This window comes from Acanthopagrus latus, chromosome 10 (genome assembly GCF_904848185.1).
Source record: "Acanthopagrus latus isolate v.2019 chromosome 10, fAcaLat1.1, whole genome shotgun sequence".
In the NCBI taxonomy this organism is placed as follows: Eukaryota; Metazoa; Chordata; class Actinopteri; order Spariformes; family Sparidae; genus Acanthopagrus; species Acanthopagrus latus.
The window spans coordinates 17,481,292-17,500,637 of NC_051048.1; the positions used below are offsets into that span (position 1 = coordinate 17,481,292).

Consider the following 19,346-nt stretch of genomic DNA (forward strand, 5'->3'; position numbering starts at 1 on the left):
CGCTTTCCTGGATGGTAAAGATAAAGGGACGTGAAAAAGGTTGCACGGGAAACAAGTGATATAATCTACAGGTTTACCTGCCTAGTTGTGAGAAAACAGGCTTACTTCGGGATGAAATGAGTTCAGGCCACTTGTTGATCTGGCCACTTTCTGCAGCGCAGACAACAGACGCGAAACTATGAATGACGTAACGCGTCACACTTCGACTCCACACCCTCCATTGGGACCAACTTATTTGGATGAAGTTTGCCCGTCTTTTTTCGTTTTCTGAACGAAACGTTCCTTAAATGGTCCTGATAGACTGAATGACGCCGGCAGAATGTACCAGACCCGGTGTACAGTCTGCTCAGGCAACGGTATCGTGCGTAACATCGAGTTAAATCCTCCTGCCACCTCAGGGACCGGGGCCCGTCGAGTTAGCTGGGAAACGCTATCAAAATCCCGGAAACACATAAAACTTGCCTTCATAATAAAACTCACCGAGTATTCTTTACTTGGCATATTTGCGCCACCGGTTCTTGCTTTGAAAGTCACTACCGGAAGTAATGTGTTGCGTCCTAGCTAGCTTGAAAGCTTTCGGGCCATCCTAGCCGGGAGTACAGAAAGAGGCAAAATAAACACCCGGTGAAACTTTGTCAGGAGTAGTTGTTATAAAATTCTATACAAGTCATGATAAAAGCTGTAAAATATATTCTACCTTGCTCTAAACAGACAGAGGTGCTGAGGTCAGGACCTGGTCCAGTCGCTGTCAGTGCTGTCACCGCCACAGGGCTGAGCTGCGGCCGGAGCTCTGTCCCCGGAGCGTCTGCCAGCCGGTCCAGGCACAGCCTCTCCTCCGCCACCTGATTGGTCGGCCGTGCATGGGCTTCTGTCTAATTACGCGTCAATATATGCATCCAGGGGTCGGGGGACATCTCCTGTCCAACCCCAGCTAAAGGTCATTAAAGTTGTTTTTTCTGTAGCAACGTGTAAGTTAACCCATTTTAGTTTTTAATGAGCTCACTCAGTTTTTTTGAACAGACGAAAATCATTTTTTCGTAAAAATTCATATTAATTGTTAATATTTCGTAGATATGCATCCAAAAAAGTTTTATTTATTGAAAAAAAAAATATCATTTTAGTCTATAAAATGTACCACAATTACCTCGTCCCCAGTTTCTTATGTATATTTATTTATTTTGTATCCATCCCCAATCAATTTTAACATAATTAATTCTCTACCATTAACATATTCCACCTTGTACATTCAATTTACTTCACCTTTAAATAATTCAAATACTGGTCTAAAATCTTGGGTAACTTCGTCTCCCATTAACTTTCTTGCTGTTAGACACTGTTATTGTTAAATCGTCCTCATCCTGACATGAATTAAAATCTTGAATAAAAAATGTGTCAAGTCAGGGACACAATAAGAGTATATGATCAAAAAACCTAAGCTCCTCAAAGGAAGAAGAACCCCCCTTGTAAACAAAATTACAATGTCAGGCCACCATTCCCAGATGTGCAGTGGGCTGTGAGGTTGGAGGACTTAAAAATAGAACTTTTTATTAAGTAATGGGCGCGGCCACTAGGGGCGCTAATTCACACGCCTATTATTTCTTGGCCTGTCAAGCCACCGGAAGTGACCTGTCAAAATAAACGGGAAAGGGCTACCGGAATTCCAAGCTAGCATAGGAAACCGACAAAACAAAAACAGAGACTCATTATAGCCTGTATGAACGCCCTAAAGAGCTACATTTAAAGACAGGAATCTCTGTGTATGCCAGGTAAGAGAAATTGCAAGACAAAGCCATTCTGTGTTATCTTCATAACAGTACTATTCTCTGTGACATGCATGCTAAGCCGATTTGTTCAGCTTTACCGTTTACTATAAAGCTAATCTAGATAGTAAGCTAGCTGTTAACCCTACTCTGATATCTTACTTAATCTAGAAGACAAAATAAATCCCAAGTGAAGTTATTTTGAAGTCATTTTTATGTTAGATTGCATTTTTCGTGTAGCTCAAGCTAACGTTAAAGTCGAATACCGTTAGCTTGAGTGTGCTTCATGACATGTCTCCCTATGGCACTTTGTCCACCCAGATTAGTCGTAAAGCTATTGGGTTTCTTTGCATTATGTATGTATACTTGGCGCATATGTTGTTTTACGACAGAATAAAAGAAAATTATCAAGTTTAACACACAGCCTTCTAAGCTAATATGCTAATAGTTAGCAAGCGAAGACATATTAGCAGTCCTATCTATCGTTTTGCCACTGTTTGCCAGCTGCTGACTAATTGATGAATAAACCAGTTGTTTTTTGTTTTTTTCATTTTAAATGTGACGTTATATAACCACGAGGATACAAAATATTAAAGAAAGGGGAAAACACAGCAAGTTTCCTTGAATTTCCTCCGGGATCAATAAAGTATCGATCTATCTATCTATACGTTAGCAGCTCTCAACTGGGTGTTTACATATAGCTATATAATGTGGGCCAGTAATCTGATCAACACATCACTATTTAAAAGGCACAATGGGAAGTGTCAAACGAAAATCCGTGTGTTTTTCCTTTGGTAAGGCACAACAGCTAGATATTCTCCTCCCTCTCTCAGTTCAAATGAGCTGTGACGTTTTGATGCACCACACAGGATCCCTCCCTGAAATCACAGTCTCGTATTGTCCTCTCCTCTCTCCGGAACAGAGGAAGGGATGAAAATAGAGGAAAGAGTAGCACTTTAGTCTTATCTTTGCACTGGAGGTGGAAACCATTTTAACTAGCTATAATGGCTATGAACAGGCGACATTCTTACACCCCGCGGGTGAGTAACACTTAATACTGAATAGTGTCTAATGTAGTACATCAGTGTTAATTTTAGAGTGATGCACTTTATCAGCAGAAGTTAGTACAATGTATTTGTTAAATCCATAAAAGTTTGTGGCACTTACCATACAATAGATGTGGGATTCACCTTGTTGCATATCAAGTCCAAATAAGTAAAAGCGAGTAACAATATAATTCGGTTAACTCTAGATATCCTGCCGAAGACGAACTTTCTGTCCTTGATGTTTAACCCACAGAAAAGCTTCAATTCCTATTTACCTTAAGCACCGTTTTTCTTGACAATTGTGCGAAATGTTCTCTCCGCTTCTCTGAAAATGACAAAATTCCAACGCAATGGCCTCTATCAAAAGGGTTTTGCCCTGTGGTTGAAAACTGTGTGGCAGCGTGAATTCACATGTCCCTACAGCTCTGTAAAAGGATTAGACTGTACCGCAGACCTACTCTGTCTTGAATGAGCATCTTTGTGTGAGCGAGGCAGTGATACGGCTTGTTTATTAGGAAGTCTATTGTGGCCCAGGACATATGACTGGGTGCATGAGTGTGTGTCTGTGCTTCATGGCCTCAAGACTGTTTTATCGGTCAATATTTTTGAGTCCTAAAACTGCTCTTAATAGCCGGAGCATGGGAAATTGTGGGACATTGTAGTTATACATAAAACAATGCTGTCTGTTTGTGTCTTTTGATGGTCTGATGGATAATAGTAGAAATTCTTTGTCATGCATACTCCCACAAACCTTTGACCTAAAATGCCTGAGGAAATCTGAAATTTAAACAATTAATTCCCCGGCATCTAATGACTTAATTCCCATTACACCCTCCTTTACTGTCTCTCACGTTTCCTCCTCTTCCCTCTCACCTCTCCCCATCTGTATTTCCTCCAGCTGACCAGCCCACTGATCAGCAAAATGAGCAGCGCTGGAAGTGTGGAGAGTGGTAAACCTCCGAAGGTAGGTCACTTTTCAAATTCAGACTTAAAACGTCTTCAGACAAAGAAAGAAATAAACACATTACTATTAACTTATTAACTAATAACTCACAATCTCCTGTTCTTCTGTGTCTCCCAGATCGGCTCTGTAGTGGAGGTGATCGGGAAGGGTCAGCGCGGTACTGTTGCCTATATTGGCGCCACCCTTTTTGCTTCTGGGAAATGGGTTGGCGTCATACTGAATGAGGCCAAAGGCAAGAACGATGGCACCGTGCAGGGGAAACGATACTTCACCTGTGAGGAAAATCATGGGATATTTGTCAGACAGTCCCAGGTTGGTGACACAAATGTGTTGTAATGTGAAGATGTTGCACAATCCAGTTACCAACAACCAGTAAACCTAATTTTACTAAGCAAATTGAAGGGGTTTAGGTGCATTATTGTCAACGTATCAATAGACCCATAGTTGCTTTTGTGTTTCTCTGTACAGCTCCAGGTGGTGGATGATGGCTCCAGTGCCACTTCACCAGAATCCGAAACGGGCCCTGCAAAATCGCTGAGACAAAAAGGTGAGTTTGAGCCACAGCTGTGTAAAATATACATGCTTTTGAAACAGAATAACAGATCATAATAATTACACTTGATAACGATTCTTTATTTGTTTCTTTAAGACATTCCCGAGACTCCCAAAACAGCCAAGCAGGTAGGCAACCATTAATGTTACTCACTGCCTTTTTTTATTTCTTTCAACACTTTAGTATTCTGGTATGTTCATGACTATCTTTTGAGATGGTTGGATTCTTTGGATCTTTGTAACGTACTGTGGATTTAAAAATATGTTTTTTTCCATATATGTTACTCTGTTAAAGGGGACTACTGACACTTTAAAGTCAACCCTGCCCTTTTCCATAGCATTTGTATTGGTCTGAATGGGTTGAACAAGATTAACCAGACCAGTAAAGCAGTTAAATTACTTTCAAAGAGTTGTGAGGTGACTAACAGTGCTCTCCCTCTCCATTTTCAAAAAATTCCTTGATTATATATTATGATTTTTTTTCTGTACAATGCAAATGAGTTTCTGTTTTGCCTCCTTTTCTGTTTTTAATGACTTTTGCAGACTCCTGCGAGCATTAAGAAGGTAGAACTGTTTAAATTCAACACATTTGCTTTTGCCTTGGTTTGTTGTTAATAACACTAATGTGGCTACTCATCTTTTATATGCAAGCAATCCTCTTACGTGTTGACGTTTTGCACGGGACGTAAAGACATTATGCGTCATTTTCTCTTTATTTTCTCCCGTTTTTCAGTGGCTGCACTCTCATTTTGTACACCAAAGTGTTGTTGTTTGTCTGCTCATGTTCTTTTATTGACTTTTTCGTCCTGGTTGAGGCATCCGGCGTTCACACTCAGTAGCCAACGTTAGGAAAGTTTTATAGTCATCGTGGTGGTGTCTTTCTCATGACTCTTGGTCTCCCAGCTCAGTAAAGTTCTGCCACTGTTCAAACATTGTTGCATGAATTCTAATTTGTTTTTATAACTATTATAAAATATGATGCATGCAGCTGTGAAAAGCCATGATCAGTGGATATAAACTAACAGTGGGTATGCTTCTTATGTGCTGCTAATCTCTTATCTTGCTTCACCATCGGATGTGTGTGCATATATTCGTGTGTGTGTACGTGTGTGTGTGTGTGTGTGTGTGGGCGTGCATGTGTCCATCCCTCTCTCTACTACTCAACTCCTCCCTTCCTCCAGTCCTCTACCCGCCGCTCTGCCAAGGTGAGCTTGTCTACAGCAGACAGGGGAGGTCATTTGGCATCAGAACAGAAACAGTGGTTCATTCTGAAATGTTTTATTTACATTTTTAAAAAAAAAATCTGGATGCTCGGGTTAAATCAAGGGCACAGCTTCAAGCGTCTGGAATGTTTTCAAAGGCCATGCATTTTTGTGTTGCACGATAAGAAGTAGGGTTAGGGTTATATCCAATTTGAAAATTGGAGTTTTACATTTGACAGCTTTCATTATTGTAAGAGATTAATCATTGCTGCTGGGGTGGGCTGCTTGTTGTGCTTTTCAGCCGATGCCATATATCATAACATTAGTTAACAGAATATAAGTTATTGTAGTTTGTTGAAATGGTGTAATTTGTGTTGAATGCACATGCCATTTATTTTATGTTTATTATTATTTATTTAAATGGATAAATACAGCACTGGGAGTCAGTTACTGTAACTATGTAGTGCTGCCTCACCCTTCTTCTGGTATCTAATGGAAGCTTGCCTTAAAACTACAATCAGCATGTTAAAGATTTAATAAGTAATACATTGAATCATGTTTGTCTGAACATGGTGATTATACTGTTTTTTTTGTGTGTTTTTTTTCCAAGCTTGTTTTCTTACACTTGCATGAAAGCCTTATACAGTAACAGCGCAGTGGTATAACTGACTTGATAATTACAGTGTGTATAAATGAGAACACAGCGCCACCATGGTTTCATTCTGTAATGTCAGGCTAACTTGTGGCAGACTTTTATGAATAACTGAGTCCTAACAGTCTCTGTGATCGCACTGTGGCAGTTTACCACTCCAAGTCGACTAACGCCTGCCACCTCCCTCCCGTCACTTTTGCTACGACCCTCCGGACGCACCAGCCTGTCGCTGAGGGTATGCAACATGATATCAGTGTACCTCACAGGGAGTGGTGATTTGTTTTGTCACTGCAAACTGGTGATTTGTCGGTCTTCGGTGCACAGGTGCAGGACTATACCACATAAACGAGCTGAAAGTGGTGTCTGTGGGAACTGTTGAGGGACTCTGAGGTGAAATGTTTGGTCCTGGAAGACTCATTTTGTTGTATTTTATTAAAGCTATCACAATCAATCTGGCGGCACAGCACATAACACGGCATGTTCACTCTTCTGCGGGGTTCACTCTGGGAGAAGCTTTTCCTTTTTATTATTGGTTTGTTTACTGACCTTAAAATAATCTCCCCTCTCTTCCTCCGTTTCATCCCTCATCACTCCCCTTTGCTGATGAGCAGGCGTCTCGTGAGAGCCTGTCCTCCTCCCTGTCTGGTGATGTCAGTGAGGCCGGCCTGTCCTCCCACCAGGGTGCGCTGGGGGCCCCCGTCGTGCCTCAGCCCAGCGGCTCACCTGCAGCAGCGGCAGCACCAGTCCCAGCTACTCCAAGCAAGGTGGGTCACTGACGATAAGGAGGATCTGCATGTTGTCAAATGGAGTTCAGTTCAACACCACAAGCACAAAAGGTCGACATTTCCATCATGTTTGTCTTTTTAATGTCTTTTGTCCCATTTCATCCATGTTGTCATTGTTCAACCAGGTGGAACCTGCCATTTCCAAGCAGGTAGAGTTTTCTAATGGCTCCATGCATGCTGATGATACCCGGCATGAGTTTACTAACAAACTCAAAACATCGGAGGGCAAAATGGCCCCCAGCACACCCTCTCAGAACTTTAAGATGGTTTTATGTCCTCACATTGATTTCTTTGGTGATGTTGCATGATTCAACCTGCTGAGACACTGAGTAATACTTATTTCCACTATTGTGTTTGGAAGTATTGGATTAAATTTCCTTTGTTGCTCTTTAATGTTTCTACTGGAGCCTCTTGTGTGAGTTGGGGAAGTCAGATTTTCAAGTCCAATAATTGAGAAGGTTATTCGCAAAGTAATTTAAAACCGAACAAAAAAACATTTTTGGTGGTTGGACTTTATCAGCGCATTGTTTCTTCACTGGCTTAAAATCAAATCTTGGGACACAAATAAAGTCCAGGTAATCCTCTCAAGTAGCTAAAGGCAACTGCCCTCTCGCCTCTCCTCTCCATCCACCTATCCTTCCCAGGAGGAGGAATCGATGCGAGCTCAGGTCAAGGACCTGGAGGAGAAGCTCGAAACGCTGAAGATGAAGCGAACGGAGGACAAGGCCAAGCTGAAGGAGCTTGAGAAACACAAGATCCAGCTGGAGCAGCTTCAGGAGTGGAAGAACAAAATGCAGGAGCAGCAGGCTGATTTGCAGAAACAACTAAAAGAGGCCAAGAAGGTAAAACAAACAATAGAATACAAATAATTTGTTTGTTCTAAGTCTGAATTGAAGCATTATCGAGGTATTCAAAGTGTGAAACGAAGCAGCTCCATTTACAGCGTATGAGACTGATCTGATGAGATCTGGTGTTTTATTTTCCTCCTCACAGGAAGCCCGTGAGGCACAAGAGGCAAAGGACCGCTACATGGAAGAGATGGCGGACACAGCCGACGCCATCGAGATGGCCACACTGGACAAAGAGATGGCTGAGGAGCGGGCAGAGTCTCTGCAAGTGGAGGTGGACACGCTGAAAGAGAGGGTGGAGGAGCTCTCCATGGACCTGGAGATCCTCAGACATGAGATTTCAGAAAAAGGTATGTACCCAGTGCCTCTTAATCTCTTCTGTCTCTGTCTCTCCAACTTTGCCTTCCTTTATTCATGTTCTGATGCCCTACGTTTTGTTTTCGTTTATTTTTCTGTTTCTCCTGCAGGCTCAGATGGAGCTGCCTCCAGTTACCATGTCAAACAGCTGGAGGAGCAGAACGGCAGACTGAAGGAGGCTTTGGTTCGGTCAGTCAGATGTCTAAAAAGCTAATTTTCATTGAAGTACTAAAAAATCCAGGTCTAGACTGGGGGTTTGAAGCTGACAAAAGCCTTCTTTTAATTGTCCTTTTCCTCGTCAGGATGCGCGACCTTTCCTCTTCAGAGAAGCAGGAGCATGTCAAGCTGCAGAAACAGATGGAGAAGAAGAACACTGAGCTGGAGACTCTGAGGACTCAGAAGGAAAAGCTGCAGGAGGAGGTCAAGCAGGCCGAGGCCACCATCGATGAACTGAAGGAGCAGGTAAAGTTAGCGGGACACAGGAGGAGAGGTTGAATATGATGGTTGTTTGTCGGAGAATTTAACTGCACAAACATGCTTGTTTGTGCGTGTGCACCTGTGTTAGGTTGATGCTGCTCTGGGGTCAGAGGAGATGGTGGAGACCCTGACGGAGAGGAACCTTGACCTGGAGGAGAAAGTCAGGGAGCTGAGAGAGACAGTCACCGATCTGGTCAGAACAAATGAATTTATGATGCTGATTTTCATTGTTAACACCACAGATTTTGTGGATAAAAATCTCACTGGTTTCCATTATCACCAACATGATGGTGTGAGAAACCTTTTATCGACCTTTCGCTGACGTCTTTTCTTCTGCCAACAGGAGGCCATCAATGAGATGAACGACGAGCTCCAGGAGAATGCCCGTGAGACAGAAATGGAGCTGCGGGAGCAGCTGGACCTGAGTGTAGCAAAGGTCAGGGAGGCTGAGAAAAGGGTGGAGGCCGCCCAGGAGACTGTCGCTGATTACCAGCAGACCATCAGCAAATACAGAGAGCTCACTGCCGGGCTGCAGGTGGGTGGAGAGGATGAGATGAATAAAGGATGTACATTAGAAGAGGAGGCTTTGGGCGTGAAGTTGTGTTTGCTTTTTACAGGAGGCCAACAGGGATCTGATCAGCCAGCAGAATGCAAACGCTGAACAAGTTCAACAACCTCCCGCTGAGCTGTTTGACTTCAAAATTAAGTTTGCAGAGACCAAAGCTTATGCCAAGGTAGGAAGGCTTAACTTGTTATCGTGCCAGGAATGATGACTGATAGAAGCTGACTGCTTTTACACCTATAAGGCTTTATACTTATAATCTGTGTCCCTAGGCCATTGAGATGGAGCTGAGGAAAATGGAGGTGGCTCAGTCCAACAGACAGGTATCTCTCCTCACCTCCTTCATGCCGGACTCCTTCCTTCGTCACGGCGGCGATCACGACTGTATTCTGGTCCTTCTGCTCATTCCCAGGCTCATCTGCAAGGTACAGCCACTGTGCGAATGCTTGTAGGTTCATTTGTGTGCAATTGCTTGACTCTAAGTAATGCGGCTGTATGTGTGTGTCCCTTACCTGGCAGGCTGAGCTGATCAGTAAACAGGCACAGGAGAAGTTTGACTTGAATGGGAACATGGCCCAGGGGACGGGGCTCAGAGGACCTCCAGGAGAGCAGCGCAGCTTTGCCTCAGGACTGGTGTACTCGCTCAGCCTGCTGCAGGCCACGCTGCACAAATATGAACAGTAAGCACTGCATGTTCATCATTTATGTGCCAGAAATAAAATATGGGATTACTGTCCAGTAACAAAAGTAGAACTATTAAATATTTGAGTCCTCTAGAAAAACCATTAACTGTTGCTGTGACCTCTTAAACCTAAATCACTAACAAAACTGGTCTGTTCTTTTCCCTCTTCCTGCTCTGGTTCCAGGTCTCTGAACACCTGTGACGTGGAGGTTTTCAAGCGCATGGGTACGCTCTACACTGAAATGAGCTTCCATGAGCGCTCTCTGGACTATTTCATCGACCTGCTGCATAAAGATCAGCTAGATGAGACTGTTCAGGTGGAACCTCTGACCAAGGCCATCAAGTACTATCAGGTAACAAGAGAGTGCTTCACTTTTAGTAACAAAAAAAAAAAGCTGTAAACACCCTAACGTGTTCTTAAACATGAAGTTTCTCTCTTTTGTTTTGTCTTGCAGCAACTGTACAGTGTCCATCTGGCAGATCAGACTGAAGACTGCACAGTGCAGCTGGCTGACCATATTAAGGTACTCCAAGCATCATCTTCCCCTAATTATAAAGCTTTTAACAGTTGCACTTTTTACAGTAGGGGGAAAAAAAACTATTTTAATAAGGAAACGTGTCAGGCAAAATAAACCGTACATGAGAATATAGTATTAGGATTTTCTTACTTCACCCGTACCTTCCTCCCACCCTCAGTTTACCCAGAGTGCCCTGGACTGCATGGCGGTGGAGGTGGCTCGTCTGCGGGCGTTCCTGTCTGCAGGTCAGGAGAGCTCTGGCCTCGTTGTCCTGCTGAAGGACCTGGAAACTTCCTGCTCTGATATCAGACAGTTCTGTAAGAAGATACGCCGGCGCATGCCTGGAACAGATGTGGCTGGAGTTCCCGCTGCCCTCAATTTTGGACAACAGGTGTGCAAATGAACTAACAGACATCTTGAAAGCTTCCTCTTTGTCTAATCATAACATTAATCCTTTCTATCATCTATTGACACGCTGTCTTATGTTTACTGATCCACTAAGGTACACACACAAAGAGATGATTAATGCACAGTATATATCTGACTGATCTGTTGTGTCTTCTCTGGAAGGTGTCGGAGATGTTGACAGAGTGCAGGCGCCAGCAGACCCGGGTGGTGGCTGTTCTGCAGGAGGTGGCTGCAGCTGGAGCTCAGCTGGTCGCTCCACTGGCAGAACAGGAGGGGCTCAATGCTCTTAAACTAGAGGATATCGCCTGCAAGGCTGTGGACCAGGTAGTTTAGCTGTCAATAATCACTCCTGATTCGCCCGATAACCCTGGACATAGAAATATTTGGTTGGTTTTGGTTTGCAGATGTTATTTAAAGCAACAATCTTTCTTAAAGGTGTACGGCTCTCAAGGCTTGAATGGCCCAGAGTCTCTGCGTCAGTCCTGCAGCGCCGTCATCGCCACCATGAACAAGATGGCCACAGCCATGCAGGAAGGGGAGTATGATGCTGACAAACCACAGGGCACGGTGTGTGTTCAAACAGTGAAAACTGAGCGTATTTCTGCCATTTGTCTCTCTTTTTTTTTCTTTCCCCGGTGCCAGTACTGATCAATGTCGCCCATGTCCTTAGACCCCGCCAGTGGAGGTGAGAGCAGCCACCGTCAGGGCTGAGATGACTGATGCTGAGGGTCTGGGAGTGAAGCTGGAAGACAGAGAGACGGTCATCAGGGAGGTCAAGAAGTCGCTCAAGATCAAGGTGATGCGCTCGTGCAAACACCTCAGACAAAAAAAACACTCGACCTTTCTTAGTGAAGTCAAGAGATCCAAACGGGTCGGCTCACTTAAAATCAAAAACAGAGGAGGTGTAATTAATATGGCTGCACCTCTCTCCCTCAGGGCGAGGAGCTGAGTGAGGCCAACGTCCGTCTGAGCCTGCTGGAGAAGAAGCTTGACACCTCCACCAAAGACGCGGATGAGCGGGTGGAGAAGATTCAGACCAAACTGGACGAGAACCTCGCCCTGCTCAAGAAGAAAGAAAAGTAAGAAGCAAAGAGAAGAACAAGAACACATTTCAACTTTTTTTCATCTCCCCGTTTCCTTGCTCACTTTCCTCTCTCCTCATCTTCAGGGAGTTTGAGGAGACGATGGACGCTCTGCAGGCTGATATCGACCAGCTGGAGGCGGAGAAGGCAGAGCTGAAGCAACGCATTAACAACCAATCAAAGATGACCATTGAAGGCCTGGTATCAAGAGGCCCGACTGTCCCTGGAATTGCCTCAGTCGTTCAGGGATCTCCAGGAGGTGAATTACTGTGTGGTCATTGTCACTTCACCTCATCAGACTATACTTCAGTCTTATTCACTGAGATACTTTACTAACACATTTTAAATGCATAAGTTTGAACAAAGTATACATGGTTTGCCTTGAAACTGTCATGGTCCACTATTATGAATCTTTATAAAATCATTTTCTCTCAACAAAGCATTGCGCAAAACATCCTTTTGTTATGTGGAGGTGCCGGAATAGCAAAATAAAATTACCCTTAGAAAATTAGTTTTGTCATCATAAGATACCAAAAAAATATATACTTACATTCTGTAGATTACAGTTTAAAAAAAACTGTATGCATGGCTGTTTTCCACTTCCATTGATTGTACTACAGCAACAGAAGTAAATGTGTTATTCCTCCCAGACACTAATCAAATTTTTAGAATTTTTTTTCAGATCTTGTGATGAAATGTTTCTTACTTTTTTCCCCTTTCTCTCCACCAGGTCTGCCTCCATCCCTGGCTGGAGCACTTCAGGTGGTGGACTCCCCTCTCCTCAGGCAGCAGGTTGAGGCTCAGAGACTGGGCATCAAACACCTCAAGAACGAAAACAACAGACTCAAGGTACATTGCTGTTGATATTTTTATGTTATGGTATGAATTCTGGCTGGTGAGGGCCAGGAATATTGACCCAGACTACATTTGACTTGCAGGCAGAGAAGATGAGAGCCCAGCTGGCAGCCCTGCCTCCACTCTGCCCTCCCAAACTGCCACAGGTCTCCAAAGAAAGCTCCATGCCGCCTGACGGACTCAACACAGGCATCTACCGCAGGACTGACCAACTGCTGGCAACTCTGCTCAAGCTTAGCAGCGAGGTTAAGGTTGTGGACGTCACCGGGAAGACAGCCGGTGTGTTTCAATTTCCAGGCTTTTGTCCCCTTTGAGTATGTGTGTGTGTGTGTGTGTGTTCCTAATGCTGTTCAAAATGGAGGATGTTACCTGTTCAATTTCTGTTCTCAATCCAGTTAGTGCCAGTGCCCAGCTGCTGGAGCAGACGGCTCGGCTGCAGAACCTCAGCACTGCTCTGGACAAGCTCAAGGTGACAACATCAGAATCATCTATTCTCTGTAAGATGTTGACAGTAGAACAAAATCAAACATTTTCACACTTGTCGGTTTCAGGGAGAAGTAGCTGAACATGTCGTGTCATACCAGCCCGGAGCAAAGGCTTCCTCTGACTTCGCCACCTTCCCAATCTCCTCCTTTGTTAAGGTAAATCCACGCAGAGTACTGTATATTCTGTATGCTTCATCTTTTGTAATCAGATTGTTATATTTGTTCAGGAAATAATATCATGTATACTTATGTGTTGTTTCCTAGGCCAAGGGAGAGAAGCAGGGAGGAACAGTATTTGTCGGTCGTGTTGCCATTCCGTGCACTCCTGGACAGGAACAAGTCCACCGGCTTGTCCTGTCACAGCAGCAGCTGCAGAAAGTGCACCACCTCCTCATGACCTAAACTGGCAAGCCACTGACCCACAGCCATGATTGAAATCAAAAAAAGCTTTTCTTTCTCATTCCAGCTTCCACTTCCAGCGTTCTGCTCTTTTTATCCCTATCACTCTGCTCTCTTCTCAGGAAATTGTATTCAATATTTGCATAAGTTAACACTATAGCACTAATAAAACCGAGTCTCAGCAATGTCTTTCTATTGTTGTAAAACTAATAGGAGTTTAATAATTCTGAATGAAGTCCAAAACGGATTTGACTGCTGAATGTCACACTATGAAGGCGTCATGTTGTCATTACTGAGTTTGTATGCACCAGTTTTACCAACTCTTTGTGGGAAAGTGAGCAACAAGTCATTTTTGCACCTATTGATATTTCCCTCCTTTGTATCTTTTTGTATTTGTAGTCAGCCAATAAAAGTTAGCAATTCACTTCAGAACAAGAAACCTCTTTATCAATGTGTCAGTGTCAACTTGTATGTCACCTGTAATCCGACGTTTACAGAACAGAGCTGCTCCACATTTTACAGTCAACTTGGAAGGTCCACTGCTCAGTCATGTTTTTGTTCTGTAGAACAGAATGTGAGGATTTTCAGAATTTCGGTCATCTACATTTTACGGTACCAGTTTATTCAAAATTTGATCAAAGTTAAAAGCTAAACCAATGTTCGTAGTGAAATAAATTTTAGAATTTTTGTGAGTACAAAATGCTCTTTAAATATGTAGGATCCTTAATTATTTTTCATAATCCAGACACGCTGGCAGTGACACTGACACTTCCTAGGTCCATTTTGTTTTTCACCATTGGCCCTTCAAGGGATCAAAATGTTTGGGTCTAGTGACTTGCACTTAAGTGACTGGATGTAAGGATCTTGTTGAATTGTATTCCAAAGCCACACCTGCTATTTTACCAGAGGTCTGGGACATGCAGAGGGATGAAAAGATTGTGAATTTAAAATTCTAGGAAGTGTTTAATTTCTAAATAAGTAAAAAAACAAAACAGTCCACTCCTGAAATTTTAGTATCCACTTTATATAAAAAACACAAATTCTTTTTAAAATTCTTTTGAATGAAAAAAATTAAAATCTATTCTTAGTGATAAAAGAACAATAAAACTTACTGAAAATTTAAACAACTAAAACAATAAAAAATTACAATCTAAAGCTCTCCGCCTCAGTCGTTGTAGCCACGACGAGCGTATCGGCTGGGTCTCTGGTGGCTGTACGGAGCGTAGTGTCTGGTGTGACGGCTCCTTCTCTTGTTGCTATGGTGTTCATAGCATTCCAAGTCGTGCTGGAACCAACCGTAAAGATCTGCAGAACAAGCACAACACGTTAATGGTATCTAGAGTGGACATGGCGATTTCAAGACAACAACACTAGATCAGATACACACAGATAAATGTAACTTGGTATTACAAAGAAATACTTTTACTGCAGTGCAGAGTGAAAGTTGACCGGGGTGCTCTGATTGAAGGACCATTTCCAAATGTCACTGCACACTTACCGTTCCTGTGTTTTTGTTGATGCCACTGCATCGGTGGGTTAAGCAGTGATGGTGGTGCAGGTTTGTGAGCTCCAAAGTAGCTGAGGGGGAGGGAAGCACTGTTCAACTCCTGACTGTAGTTGTCGAAATTTCCGGTTGATGAGTAGTCAACTGTGAACATGCAAATGAACAATGGTTCACCTCTCTACATGTTTCCTGCACACAGCACTCTTACTATTTTGACCCGTATTTTCTTTTGTTAAACCCTGTATGGAATTAATCATAGTTAACACATCATCATCATCATTATCATCAGATGACTTACCCGCACATTTCGTAGCATTCCTTTGAGATGGCTGCTGATCATTAACCCCAGGAAGCCCTAAAAAGAAGAAATATGTCAACATAATTTGATCAAATAAAATCCTAAAAAAAAGTATCAAAAAGGTCATTGTTGCCATTCCTTCCCCCAGAAGAAAATGTTGAATATTTCATATTTAAAAGCATTAATCTGATGCATTTTGAGAGAAAAAGCCAGCAGAATTACAAGACAGTATGAATGTATAATAACGTATCCATCTGTACATGGTCACATTATAAAAAATTAGGCTGACAACTTCTCTAATGAAATCTGCCGCCTCGGAGGGTACGCTTTTTTCCACCTCCATTGCTAACGTTATCTAAATCCGTGAGTGAGATGGGCAGAGGTGTTGATGACGTGTAAACCCCCCCCCCCCCAACACAAATATTTTCTCATCAGATCTACACAGTTCATGTAGGTCACCAATTTTAGTTTCAAAACGGCGTGCACCACACATGTCGGTCGCATTAACAGTTGGGGTGTATATTTATGTGTGTGTGCATGCGTGAGAGAATGAGTGACAGTGTGAGAGAGAGAGAGAGAGAGAGAGAGCAAGAGAGTCGTCCTCCTCACCAGCAGTCGTGCGGGGCATAGAGACACCCCAGGCCTCTGCAATGTGCTGCAACAGCAGAGAGGTTATCCTGCGGTGAGCGAGGGCGTTCCAGTGGACTCCGTCCTTGGTGCGATGCTGCAGGGAGAAGCGGAACTGGAAGTGGAGGTCCAATACATCCATTCCATAAAAGTCACCCAGAGTCCCGCTGTAAAAGTTGGCTTCTATCACGTCGTCACGCAGCTGGGGAGCCTTGTGCTCAATCTGAGGTAATAGAGAAAGACAGGACAAAGATTCAAAACGCTGGAAGAGCAGCAGAAGTCTGTAGACAATGTAGACATCTTACCCTGCTTCAGATAAAGAGTGAAAAAAACCAAGAAACTCCGTTTTCATGACTTAAACTGACCTTACGAGGACAACTCAATTTCATACCATTTTACAGTATATTTGGCGGACCCTGCCACCTTTCTAGCTTCAAACAGTGTTCTGGGGACATTATTTTCCTTTTTTTTTTTATCAGTTATGGAAAAAAAATCATGAGATTGTATCATTACCTCAGATATTGTAAATATCAAAATTGTGAGTCTGAATTTATTCTCTAGAAACTACATAGAGCTCCTTTGACACATTAATATGGTCTTTAAACTACAAATGTGCCAAGTGAATAAATCTCGCAGCTTGTAAAGTCCAGGCACCTGCTCAAGTCATAATTATCCTATTTTCACTTTGAGCTTACCAGTTTAACTGTGGGCTTCATTCTAGACTTACTCTGGATCTGTAGTCAATAAATAAGATCATTATTTTGAGTTTTTCCTGCAAAAACCTGGTGAGGATGTTTTGTCCACATGTTGTCTTTACAGCTACTTGAAGGTGTGCTGCCCACAGGACAGCTGTTCTGAGGACAGTGCCATAGCTACAGAGGTCAGAGTCGATGTGAACAAAGACTACTTGATTATGGCAAAAAAACATAACCAGGATTATCATTTTGGTCAATTTAAGATCCCGGTTTATTTGACATGATTACTCAAAGACTTTGGAAACATTGTGCATTTAGTGAACTTTAAAAAGAAAGAGACTGAAGAGGAGTTATGAGTGTTGAACATAGTGACTGTGACACTGTCAGCTCTGGACGTGTTGCATGCACACAGTCATCATTGGACAGAGCTGATACATGTGCTACAGGCTGTCATGTGCCGCTGACTGTGACACAATGATCTTATGGCGCATCTGTTTTCACAGTCGTTATAAGCCAAAATCATATTTGAAAATCCACTAATGAATATATTGCACAGCCCTAATGTGGGCAGACACTTGCACGAATCACTAGTGGTTATGATACACCACTTATCTCTTGCATCTGTGATTTCCCAGTAGGGTCTGAGAAATGACGCACCAATGTGCACCAATTTGACTCAACAATACTAAACGTCGATGTCCAGCTACGATGAAGAAGCTTGGGGATGACAAACCTCAGACACCAGGAAACCACCTTTGATCTTCTCTCCTAAGGGCATGGTGAGGCTCCAGATGACCAGGGTTTCCTCAGGCAGAGTCTCCTTCAACTCAATAAAGAACTTCTGTAGGTTCTCCTTGTACGTATCCATCCAACCAGAGTATCTACAAAAACCAACACGGATACAGACACATATACTGTCTTATATGTCCGGAGGCTGTTTGCTGGTTGAATTAAATTACATTTGATTAGATTCTGGGCTTCTTCAAAATCTACAGGACTCACCTTGAAATATCCCACAAGCAGGAGTTGACAATGATTACATCTGGTTTCAAGCCACGACGGAAGTCTTCGAGGATGCTCTTCATGTAGTACGAGTAGACGCGCGTCACAAAGTAGAAGCGGACCAGGTGGTGGTCGGACCGAAACTGCCGAACCTCTCGGTACTCCGTTCCATTGTGCATTTGACTTAGACAACCTCCTTCCACCAGACAGTCTTGCTCAAAGCTCATCTCACCCTTAAGGTAAAAAAAAAAAAGTGAGGACAAGAAGGGAGACACATTATACCAATGTGGGGAAAGATACTGACATTCCCACAGTCAAATTTTGAAATCATGCCTAGAATAATCACTTATAACTTGTATTTATACGTGGTGATGTTAGACCTCTAAACATGGCTTACCTTGCTCCTCAGCTGCGCCAAAGTGAGAGGTTGCTCCTTCTGCAACAGCAGAACAAGGTCCTTGTACACCGACCGCTGAACTGGGGATGAGATCCAGACAGCATTAGCAGCAGTGGGAAAAGCTGGCCCATGTTCACAACTGAGCGATCCAAAAGCAGGGTGCACACAGATTTCTCCTGACTGTTGCATGCAATGGGATGAAATTAATTAATCCCTTTTAAATGGGCTGTTGTAAAACTTTAAGAAGCATACTTGCTCCTGTTCAAAGCTTATCGAGCATGAGAAAGTGAAGTGAACTGTTACTCACTGGAGTCTCCCAGCACCACAATGAACTTGTTATGGAGCAGCTGGCTGGCCTGCGTGTGGCTCACACCCCTCATTATCTGCGGATTAATCTGTTAATTACAACAACGTGAAAATGAGAGGTCCATTCACCCTGACATATGAGGGCTGACAAGTCGTTGGGTCGGTTTTAATGGGAGAGAGCAGAGCCCAGCTAAGATACAGAATGTCTAATTAATGTTGCTAATGGCGGCGGAGAAATTCAAACGTCTGTAGTTACCTAGCTTTAGGCGAAGTTAATTGGCTGGCTCTAGCCTTGACTTAAATTAGCATAAGATAAAAGAAACTTACCATAGTTGAACTGGGGGCAAAAATATACATTTAATCAATAGTAGAAGAATTCTAAGCTAATAACGCACCTGTCCGTTTTAAAATTAGCAGCGCCTTTACTTTTTTCTCCAAACGTAGCTAACCGTAACGTTGGCCAATTTCGTTAAATATCAGCGAAATTTGGAGTCTTCAGTTTCAGAAACTAAACCCGAACTTTTAAAGTTATTTGACAACTCAAACAAGCTAAAAGTTACGGAATTTGTGCAATTTAGTAGCTTCGACACTTGACGTATTACTCACTCGGCCGTTATTGGGATGCACAGATGTCTCCAATTTGATGAGGCTTTCAACGACTGTCGGAAATGTAACAATTGGGCATATTTTGAATCAGGCTTAGTCTCGCGAGAGTAACTTGGGCCACAAAATAAAAGTAGTGATGAATATAACTGCATTTTAAAAGCTTATTGTTAAATGACGTTATATAATATTTGCATTTACGTCAAAATTGTGTTATAAAAAGCTCTAAACCAAAAATTCTAGTAGCATTACAATTTTGTATTATATATTATAAATGATT

The 19,346-nt window shown here is 42.8% G+C and overlaps 3 protein-coding genes across 15 annotated transcripts in view; 1 reads left to right on the forward strand and 2 right to left on the reverse strand.

Annotated features, from left to right (window-relative positions):
- The window catches only part of tdrd7b (tudor domain containing 7 b), a 24,360-nt gene extending 20,398 nt beyond the window's left edge, over window positions 1-3,962 (reverse strand). The window contains exons 1-3 of one of the 4 annotated variants that reach the window (XM_037111702.1): window positions 3,861-3,962; window positions 698-917; window positions 481-586 (exon numbers count right to left, since the gene is read on the reverse strand). In XM_037111702.1, the coding sequence (XP_036967597.1) occupies window positions 481-501 (21 nt within the window). In that variant the 5' untranslated portion in view covers window positions 502-586; window positions 698-917; window positions 3,861-3,962. Of the gene's footprint in view, window positions 1-77; window positions 367-480; window positions 587-697; window positions 918-3,860 lie in introns of those variants that run through there. The other 3 variants (XM_037111703.1, XM_037111706.1, XM_037111705.1) reach the window with 3 other exon arrangements.
- Window positions 1,610-14,078, forward strand: LOC119026969 (dynactin subunit 1-like). Of its 6 annotated transcripts, XM_037111696.1 has the most exons (32): window positions 1,610-1,766; window positions 3,705-3,770; window positions 3,888-4,082; window positions 4,239-4,317; window positions 4,420-4,451; window positions 4,866-4,886; window positions 5,504-5,527; window positions 6,325-6,411; window positions 6,788-6,940; window positions 7,087-7,110; window positions 7,606-7,803; window positions 7,955-8,159; window positions 8,277-8,355; window positions 8,469-8,628; window positions 8,732-8,836; window positions 8,987-9,178; window positions 9,261-9,377; window positions 9,478-9,630; window positions 9,725-9,885; window positions 10,072-10,240; window positions 10,343-10,411; window positions 10,584-10,796; window positions 10,976-11,137; window positions 11,249-11,380; window positions 11,484-11,609; window positions 11,750-11,892; window positions 11,982-12,154; window positions 12,626-12,744; window positions 12,834-13,029; window positions 13,146-13,219; window positions 13,302-13,391; window positions 13,500-14,078. In XM_037111696.1, the coding sequence occupies exons 2-32, from the start codon at window positions 3,729-3,731 to the stop codon at window positions 13,635-13,637; spliced, it is 3,831 nt and encodes a 1,276-aa protein (XP_036967591.1). In that variant the 5' UTR covers window positions 1,610-1,766; window positions 3,705-3,728; the 3' UTR covers window positions 13,638-14,078. The 6 variants fall into 6 exon arrangements, with proteins under 6 accessions (XP_036967591.1, XP_036967592.1, XP_036967593.1 ...); XM_037111697.1 differs by lacking the exon at window positions 7,087-7,110; XM_037111698.1 differs by lacking the exon at window positions 6,325-6,411.
- A 556-nt stretch (window positions 14,079-14,634) lies between these two features.
- On the reverse strand, window positions 14,635-19,141 carry LOC119026972 (PC-esterase domain-containing protein 1A-like). Of its 5 annotated transcripts, none has more exons than XM_037111709.1 (9): window positions 19,070-19,141; window positions 18,465-18,552; window positions 18,158-18,237; window positions 17,761-17,993; window positions 17,492-17,639; window positions 16,046-16,286; window positions 15,437-15,493; window positions 15,133-15,282; window positions 14,635-14,939 (listed from the first exon to the last, which is right to left on the reverse strand). In XM_037111709.1, exons 2-9 carry the CDS (start codon window positions 18,535-18,537, stop codon window positions 14,800-14,802), a joined length of 1,122 nt encoding a protein of 373 aa, XP_036967604.1. In that variant the 5' UTR covers window positions 18,538-18,552; window positions 19,070-19,141; the 3' UTR covers window positions 14,635-14,799. The 5 variants fall into 5 exon arrangements, with proteins under 5 accessions (XP_036967604.1, XP_036967606.1, XP_036967607.1 ...); XM_037111711.1 differs by having other exon boundaries at window positions 18,465-18,540; window positions 19,070-19,114; XM_037111712.1 differs by lacking the exon at window positions 19,070-19,141 and adding an exon at window positions 18,859-19,063 and having other exon boundaries at window positions 18,465-18,540.
- Window positions 19,142-19,346: the final 205 nt, after the last annotated feature.

Bases quoted from the DNA above. Each gene is read 5' to 3' on its own strand.
- LOC119026969 (XM_037111696.1), top strand. From the start codon at position 3,729: ATGAGCAGCGCTGGAAGTGTGGAGAGTGGTAAACCTCCGAAG. The intron at 3,771-3,887 runs GTAGGTCACTTT...TGTGTCTCCCAG, and splicing joins AGAGTGGTAAACCTCCGAAG to ATCGGCTCTGTAGTGGAGGT. The intron at 8,160-8,276 runs GTATGTACCCAG...TTTCTCCTGCAG, and splicing joins ACATGAGATTTCAGAAAAAG to GCTCAGATGGAGCTGCCTCC.
- LOC119026972 (XM_037111708.1), bottom strand. From the start codon at position 18,820: ATGTATATTTTTGCCCCCAGTTCAACTATG. The intron at 15,494-16,045 runs GTGAGGAGGACG...TCTTCTTTTTAG, and splicing joins TATGCCCCGCACGACTGCTG to GGCTTCCTGGGGTTAATGAT. The intron at 14,940-15,132 runs GTAAGTGTGCAG...CTTGTTCTGCAG, and splicing joins TCAACAAAAACACAGGAACG to ATCTTTACGGTTGGTTCCAG.